The 8,593-nt window shown below is 37.6% G+C and overlaps 1 protein-coding gene and 1 long non-coding RNA gene across 2 annotated transcripts; both read left to right on the forward strand.

Annotated features, from left to right (window-relative positions):
- Positions 1–739: 739 nt before the first annotated feature.
- Positions 740–5,749, forward strand: LOC107679143 (KH domain-containing, RNA-binding, signal transduction-associated protein 1-like). The gene is made up of 8 exons (XM_016474602.1): positions 740–1,019; positions 2,442–2,563; positions 2,653–2,769; positions 2,849–2,995; positions 3,691–3,830; positions 3,991–4,228; positions 5,260–5,333; positions 5,563–5,749. Exons 1-8 carry the CDS (start codon positions 890–892, stop codon positions 5,747–5,749), a joined length of 1,155 nt encoding a protein of 384 aa, XP_016330088.1. The 5' UTR covers positions 740–889.
- A 264-nt stretch (positions 5,750–6,013) lies between these two features.
- On the forward strand, positions 6,014–8,549 carry LOC107679184 (uncharacterized). Its single transcript, XR_001633015.1, has 2 exons — positions 6,014–6,219; positions 8,464–8,549. It is a non-coding gene; the product is annotated as an uncharacterized LOC107679184 (long non-coding RNA).
- Positions 8,550–8,593: the final 44 nt, after the last annotated feature.

An 8,593-nucleotide genomic window follows, 5' to 3' on the forward strand; every position in this document is an offset into this window, starting at 1 on the left:
TGACAAAGAGTCATTTTTCCAGCTAAAGTCAATTCATTGTTAATTCAGTGATGTCATCATCCAGTTCAGTTCTCTTCCAATAGTTTCTGTGCAATCAGTCAAACGTCCCCAAAGCCAAAGGCAACAGTGGCAAGGAACCAAAACTCCACCGGTGACAGAATGGAGGAAAAACCTTGGTAGAAACCAGGCTCAGTCAGGGGCCAGTTCCATATACTAATATTATAATTAGTACTTATGATGTTTACAGGTCAAACTGAGTATAATTTGTTTTAATACAATGAAAAATAGTAAAGAGTAACCACAAATCAAAACATTATAACAAACTATATATATAGAAGCTTATTTATTCAGGTTTCAGATGTATAAACCTCAATTACAAAAAAAAGAAGATCCTTATGACTGGGTTTGTTGTTCTGGGTCACATTTTAATTTCCACAAAATGTGAATATGCTGTATACAGTTATTACAGCGGTTTTAGTTCTTTTTACAAATGTAACCCTTATAACGTGCTTGATCAGTAAGTCAGTATATATTTGTTTGATAATCTTGTTGTTTTTACACCTCGTATAACGCATATTTAAATTTTGCTCATAATGTTCGGTGATTTTTCCCCTCACGATGGGCCTAAACTTCAGCGTAGTCGCCTGACATCTGTTACTTTTCTCAGCGCTGGTCAGGACAGGCCAATCACAGGCGACGCCCCTCCCCCCAGCTCTTTTAACACTGAAACGGAAGCGGGTTTCACCATGTGACGTCATTTCCACCTGCTCCATTAGCCGCCGTTTCCTTTGTTAGGACAAGTACAAAAACTTGGGCACGCATTTCAAGCTACACTCTGCTGCACGTGTTGTTTGAGATCTCTGCAGAAGTCCCGTAAGCCGCGAGCGACATGGATGCTAATAACAGCAACGCTAAGCGTAAGAACAGCGTCGGAGACGGTAAATATCTGCCGGAGTTACTGGCGGAAAAAGACAGCCTGGACTCCTCATTCACGCACGCCATGAAGCTCCTCTCTGCAGGTCAGTGCTTCTTCATTCAGTATTAAACAATTCACACAGAACTCCTGACTGTAGCTTCTGTAATTCTTATGAAATAGTGAAGTCAGGACCTTTGACCGCTGGTTAGTTCATATTCAGCACGTGCGTCGGTGAAGCGCGCGTTGCAGGCCGCATGCACTGGATTTGGGCGTTTGGGCCTTGTTGCGTTTTCATTGTTCGTGTTTTGTTTTATGCTCTGCTGTAATTTGAGTTTGCTGTTTTGCATTGTTGTTTAATTTTGGAGATGTGGAAAGTAATTTTGTACCATAGACTAAAAAAAAAAAAAAAACGCGCGGCGCCGGGAGGTTTGGCTCACACCCTATAATTGCCATAATTGCCTTGTTACGAATAGGATAAAACTAGGTCAAATTGTAACCATTTAAAAAAAAAAAAAATTGTTTAATTCGGCCTGAGGTGCTGAATTTGCACACATGCAAATGTGTGAAATGTGCATGCGATTTTAATAGGGAATAGCATGAGCGTGACATCTCCTGATGCATTTAGACTCATTACACATTATAGGGAACAGCATGGTTGAGGATCCCCCCCCCCGAAAGTTGCGTGTATGTGGCTCACTTTGGCCAGCAGCGTTTGCATTTCCTTTGTGGAGAAAGACAATCCCATGATGCATTGCTTCAAGGTCTGTGGGAGGGAAAAGAATCCCAGGATTGCAGACAGAAAAGCATGGGTTATAAATGAACCAATTCCGTACTGACTTTTTTTTTTACGCAAAAACAACATTTTTACGCGAAATGTGTTGTGTAATTAATAGTTAGGGCATTCCACCGATTCCGGAAAGTGCTAATTGTTTTTCCCTCCAATTTCATTGAATATCTGGATTTCCCCACTGCCTTCTGTTTTATGTTTCTTGAAGTAGAGAAAATAGTTATGTTGTTATTGTAGATGTTATTAATAAGACGTTTTTCTCTCTTAGTATCGTTTTTATTATTTATTGGACTAAATTATTTTGTTTGTGTAACTTTTTTTCTTGTGAGTGTAAAAGCCCTGCATGCTTGCATTGTTGCATTAGTCTATCGTGTTTGATTCCTTGTTAAAGTCAAGTCTGGCTGTGATGCATTGCCCAGAAAATGTGTTATGGTTTCAACCACAAAGCACAGTCAACATTGTAGAACAATTTTATGCTTGCTTACCTACATCCATTAAATGGATTGATGCATGTAATGGAAATGCAAGTCTGCCCAGTCATCTGTGGTTCGGTCCACCAAGACAGTAACTGGTTCCACATGACAACACTGCATTTGCAAATTACTGGTTGCATTGCTATGTTATATATATGTATATGTATATGTGTGTGTGTGTGTATTTTTTTTTAATTTGCACCTAGACATTAAGTCAGTGCATATGACAGTTTGCTCTGAGCTGATCTTGTGTTTTCTTTTGCAGAGATTGAAAGGGTCCAGAAAGGTGAGCCTAAAAAAGAGTCTGAGACGTATCTGGATCTGTTAACCGCCAAGAACGTGAGGGTGAAAGAGAGAGTGCTCATTCCTGTGAAGCAATACCCTCGGGTAAGTCATTACACTCTGTCTGGGTTTTGTCTGTACATTGCAAGGACCTGTTGTTGGTTAACAAATAATTTCTCAATATTTCCCCTCAGTTCAATTTTGTGGGAAAGATTCTGGGGCCGCAGGGCAGCACCATCAAACGTCTGCAGGAGGACACCGGCGCGAAGATCTCAGTGCTGGGCAAAGGATCCATGAGAGATAAGAACAAGGTAATGAACCAGGCTGCATCACTAATGTGTTTACTGTTGAATGACCTGGTTAATAAAGATTAAATCGTGAAACCTGCAGGAAGAGGAGCTGAGGAAGGGTGGAGATCCGAAGTATGCACACTTGGCCATGGAGCTGCATGTGCACATCGAGGTTTTTGCTCCAATTCCTGATTGTTATCTGCGTATGGCTCATGCCATGGATGAGGTCAAGAAGTTCCTAATGCCTGTAAGTGTGAATGCAAGCAAATTGGTGCTTTACCCCATTACTATTTTTCATATTTTTATCACTTGTTTCATTTTAATTTATTATCTTCATTTTAATATAACGTTTAATTGTGCATGCTCATTTTCCATGTTTTTAACAAAACAAAACAAAAACACCCAAATGTCTAGTAAAATTCTCAGAAGTGGAAGTTGTCATTGTTGGATCAACTGGTGAACAGGAACTACAATATTTTTAGCGGTCCCATTTGCTCCACTTACAAAAGTGAAAAAAAAACCAATCCATGATAGCATTTCTATGGCTAAGGTAATTAAAAAAATATTGAGTGAATTTACATTGATCAGAAAAGAGAGAAGTATTAGAACAAAGTATAGTGTTATAAATGTCCATTACATGTTTTTAAATGAAAATATGAAAAAATACAATGTTAATAACTAGAAATGTCATCTCAGTCTGTGAACTTTTTTTTTTTTTGATTGTCTAAATTGAAATTAACTTTAAAATAATAGCGTTAATAACTCAATTTAACATTGTTGCAACCACACTCACATTTATATTTACATCTTTAATATGTATCTTTTAATGGACTTTCACTGGAGCTGTAATAAATCTGCTGTTTAAATCCATTTGAAATGAAATTAAACTATTTAATGATGGTTAACTGATCAGCCTGTTTTATCCTTTTTCTTGTGTGTCAGGTGGAAGGGTTTGAGGAGATGCACCCGGATGCATTCATGGATCCAGGGTTTCTGAACGGCTCTCAGGATATTCATGGCCCTGGCAGAGGTCTCCCTCCTGGCCGAGGCCGTGGTGGCCCACCACCCCCAATGGGACCTAGGTGAGAGAGCTATATCAAATATATAATCTGTTACACAACGTGCATCTCAATTATTTTGTCTCACGTATTGTGAACAATTGTGAGTATTTGGAGTACATATGTAGTAATCCATATATATATATATATATATATGTATGTATGTATGTTGTTGTACTCAAAGGGGTCGTGGTATGCCGCCTCGTGGAGCACCACGTGGAGGAGCACCAAGAGGAGGTCCAGGGCGTGGAGCTGCAGCGAGGGGAGCCCCCGCTGGAAGAGGTGGCCCTCCATCCCAAACACCAGCCAGAGGAGGCACAGCCGCTCGCTCAAGACCACCAGCCTCGACTCAGAGGATGACACCAGCATCCGCTCTCTCCCACCAACAGCACCCAGCCAAACCTGAAACCTATGGTGAATATGTAAGTCAATGTCCACAACACCATGGTTACCTTTAACTGTTATATACAGTATACTGCCTTTCAGAAGTTTGGGGTTGGTATGGTTTTTTTTTTTTTTTCCAGATTAAATTGATTAAAAGTGACTCAGACATTTAGAATGTTACAAATATTTCTATTCCAAATAAATGCTGTTCTTTTGACCTTTCTGTTCATCAAACAAACTTGAAAAACACAATTTTCATAAATCACACATCACTTTCAGCCTTTTTTTTTTTTTTTTTCAAGCTGCATTTTGAAATTAGTTTTTGAATTTCAATATTTCACAATATACCTGTTTTTACTGTATTTAATCAAACATTCAGCTTTAGTGAACATAATACATTTTTAATTACCAAAAAAAAGAGGAAATAGTAACCACCCCAAACTTTTGAATGGTCATGTACTACAAGACTCTTTGGCACATGGTTTTATAATTAAATTCACATTTTGGTGCAATACTAGTTTATGACTGCATTTCCTTTATTTGACTACAAAAACTCATTTAGACTTAAAGGGGTCATATGATGCTTTTTTAAATATCATTATTTTGTGTATTTGGTGTAACAGAATATGTTGACATGCTTTAATGTTCAAAAAACACATTATTTTTCAAATTTGGTTTTGAGACTTTAGTCTTTGCAACTTCAGGGATCTTATCTATTCACGAACAGCTTGTAAAACTCCAAAGAGAAAGGAAAACTTGAAATTGCATCATATGACCCCTTTAAGTAACCAACCAGTCTGTTGGAATCGGCCAGTATTTTGTTAAACTTAAATTCAAAAGTCAGTTAAAAGAACCATTTGTTTGTGACTCGGACCACACTGGTAGCTCTGTATGCCGTTTTTGCTCTGCATTTAGCATTAGAAGAGTCTCTTTTATTGTATTACATTTGCTACCCCTTTGTAGAAACAGGCGTTTCCTATTTCCAGTGAAAAGACCAAAAACGTAGCAAATATTCTATAGAGAAATTTTCAGCTCGTGATACATCTCCATGTGTTCTGTGTTTTCTCAGGCATATGAAGAACCATACGCAGAGCCTTCCTATGAAGGGTATGAGAGCTACTACAGTCAGCCTGCTCCACAGCAGTGAGTGCTGTTTGCTGCTTTTTTTCCTCTAAATTTGTAGTGACTTTTTTTTTTTTCTTTGATTTCATTTCTATGAATCTCTTCATGCATTTCCAAGTTGCAGCAACATTGATCACCGTTTCTCAGAAGCCATGTAATTTTCTTCTCATCCAATGTCTTGCCTTCAATTACTTTTAGAACTTTGTACAAAACTGCTTTTAACCCCCCCCCCCATCTCTCTCTTTCTCAGAGACACAGAGTATTATGATTACGGTCACGGAGAGGAAAAAAAAAAAGGCAAAAGAAACAATGTTTTGTTCAACCAAATCACTCAGCGCAAAGGCTTTTGTAGCCCAGGAAGAAAGTTTGACCATGAAGATACAAATGTTGCATTCGCTGGCTTAAAAAAAACTACAAAATTGGAAAAGGCGGCGTAAAGTGTAATGCAAGCTTCAAAAAAGGTAAAAATCAACCCTAAATTTCTCTTGGCACAAATGTTCACTTACTCATTTCTACACAATCATTGCAAATTCAAATTCCGTTGTTTGCAAATTCAAAAGTCAATTTTCCCTAACCTGGCTAATGCATCCTAAAACATTCATTTTTTTATTTATTTTTTAAACTTGGTGTGTAATTTTATATGCAACTCTTGTTTTAAAAACCAATTAGATTGTAGATTTTAATCAAAATTACACTTCTTAAAAAGTGTTCTTGTAGCTGTACAAAATAGACAAAAAATGTCCTCCAATCTAACAAGCATGTAATGAGATGTGTGTAGAGTTGGACTTGTTTGTGAAAGTGAGTTGTTGATTTGTGAGGTCTTGTGTACTAACTCATCTTTTGTGCTACTCAGCGACTGATGCCGAGAGGTTCTTTCCAGGCTGGCTTTACCAGGCAGCTGCTACAGGTGAATTGTTTGTGTATATATGCATAATTAACCACTTGCAAGCATGCAATATTTTAAACAAGCAAATGCGAAAAGTATCCTTGGTAAATTGTACATGAATAAGAATTCTATGTAACATCTTTAGTTAACTGGATCTGTGATTTTGAGTGTCATGAAACTGTCATTTAGTCAAAAATGGCTTATAAATCGCTCTATGCTATATTATCACCAAATCTTGGATTCAATCTTTTTTGTCAACTTGTTTTCTTTCAGTTAGCACAGGTTTTGCATTTCTTTTTGGAGCTGATTGGTCATAAGCCTCATTAATCTGAGCCTGTGCACGTCAGTTTTTGAGTGAAAATGCATTATTTGTGGTTAATTTTGGCAGTTCATTCAAAAACTGAGGTGCAGCTCAAATCAATAAAGACTAAGATCAGTCAGTTCCAAAAAGAAATTAATCCAATATTTGATAATGATATGTCATAAGGAATTTAAAAGGTATTTTTTGTTGGCCAATCACCACAAGTGTAACCAGGTGGGAAAATGATCCATTTTTGGGAGGGGAAGTTTTGTTATACCCTATGTGAGCAAGTCAGCATGTTTTAGTCCAGTGAAGTGACATTAACTAGAATTTGTGGCAAAAAGATCCTCTTGATCAAAATGATTAACAAGAGGATTAATCTTGATGTAAGCACCCCCCCACCAAATTCCTTCATGTTTCACATATTTAGTAACCATGATACTGAAAGGTCTATTTTGCTTGTGATCTGAATCCTGTTAAAACGGTCGCCTTCTATTATGGTCTTTTAGGTTCATTTCCTGAATTTTGGTTTAAAATGGTTAATTGTCCAAATCTGTCCATGTAATCTAGTGCTGAACTCTATAACCTGGGTTGCCAGGTTTTCACAACAAAACCTGCCAAATTGCTACTCAAAACGTTTCGAGGGGGGTCCCTCGTTTTATGGCGTGGTTCTCTTGGTAAAATACGCATTTTAGGGGCCAAATATCACGTTATTGTGTTTGCTTAAACCTGCGGACATGGAAAAACAACCTGCGGAAACGGTGTTATTATAAAACGGATAGTTCCAATCCTTGATTCTGATTGGTCGAGCCAAGTTCGAAGCTGTTGTAAATTACTCCACAAACATACACCTTTGTTTACATTTGTGTGTTGCTGGACAACCACTTTGTTGGAACCACAACCGTTTCTGAGGAACTACGTTGTTTGGCGGAAGAATAATGTTTTTATTAATATCATTAAACTTTATTTGCTCGGTTTTATTTTGTGAAACCTTACTGCATATATGGAATAACTGTTTTATAAAAGCCCCGTGAAGCCGTGGTTTACAGTGAATTTATAATAGCTAAGGGGGGTTGTAGGCACTCCGCTTTGCTTCTTGGGGCTTATTGCTTTAGTAGCCCAATTCCGCGGGAAAACTGTGGACTTGGCAACATTGTGACTATAGTACAACTACAACATGATACTGGGTGGAGATCCAGTTTTCTATTGTGAGTTATTTCATATCTTATCTTGTAGCCAGCAGAAAAACTATATGCACACGGTCAAATGCAGGGCAAAACCTCCTCAAAAAATCTTTATGCTTAATCAGAGGCCGTAAAAAAGTGCAAACGTTTTTTCACGAAAGTGTGTTCACGGTGTGTGTGTTCACTGCTGTGTGTGTGCACTTAGGATGGGATAAATGCAGAGCACTAATTCCTAGTATGGGTAACCATACTTGGCCACGTCACGTCAACTTCACTTTGGTCCAATAAATTTGGACTTTTCCATGATTCTTCCAGTATTGGAACCCTGACAATGGATATGCATTATTTCGACAGTATTTATATATTAATGTGATGTTTATATATTAAGTTGTTAGAAAAGTGCATTTTGTTTGTGTAGCACCAAAGTTCCCTCAGTGGGTGTTTTGGGAGTTCTTTTGGAAAGGCGTTTTCTATCTAGGTAATTGTCATGCATGCTTGTACAGCTCCTTAATCTTTAAGGGAGTAAAGACAAAGTCTGCGTCCCAATGTGTATACTATCCATCCTAAATTCTGTGATATTAGTAATTTTTAATACTATTAAAAAATACTATTTAGGGCAGATAGAGTGGATGGTACGCAGGGCAAGTCTCCGAGACCTATTAAGATTGTGTTCAAATGTGACACTGCGTATTACTTTTGTATACTTTGTCTAAATTTTAGGCCTAAAAGTTATCGTCTCTAAAAACTTTAACATTTTAATCAGTTCTCTCTGTGTTGCAGGCTTTTGGTGTCATTTTGTACCGAAGAGGAAAATGACGGCGCCTTTTTATACAATCACTTGTGACACAGGAATGTTTAGTGAATGTTTGTCTTTTTTTTTTTTTTTTTTTTTTTTTTTTTTTTTTTTTTT

This window comes from Sinocyclocheilus anshuiensis, unplaced genomic scaffold, assembly GCF_001515605.1.
Source record: "Sinocyclocheilus anshuiensis isolate Anshui unplaced genomic scaffold, SAMN03320099.WGS_v1.1 scaffold300, whole genome shotgun sequence".
Taxonomy (NCBI): domain Eukaryota; kingdom Metazoa; phylum Chordata; class Actinopteri; order Cypriniformes; family Cyprinidae; genus Sinocyclocheilus; species Sinocyclocheilus anshuiensis.

What these genes read in the sequence shown, in the direction of transcription:
- LOC107679143 (XM_016474602.1), top strand. Translation starts at nt 890, where the DNA reads ATGGATGCTAATAACAGCAACGCTAAGCGTAAGAACAGCGTCGGAGAC. An exon ending in CCATGAGAGATAAGAACAAG is followed by an intron (nt 2,770 to 2,848) that starts GTAATGAACCAG and finishes TGAAACCTGCAG; the next exon opens with GAAGAGGAGCTGAGGAAGGG. An exon ending in AGTCAGCCTGCTCCACAGCA is followed by an intron (nt 5,334 to 5,562) that starts GTGAGTGCTGTT and finishes TCTCTTTCTCAG; the next exon opens with AGACACAGAGTATTATGATT.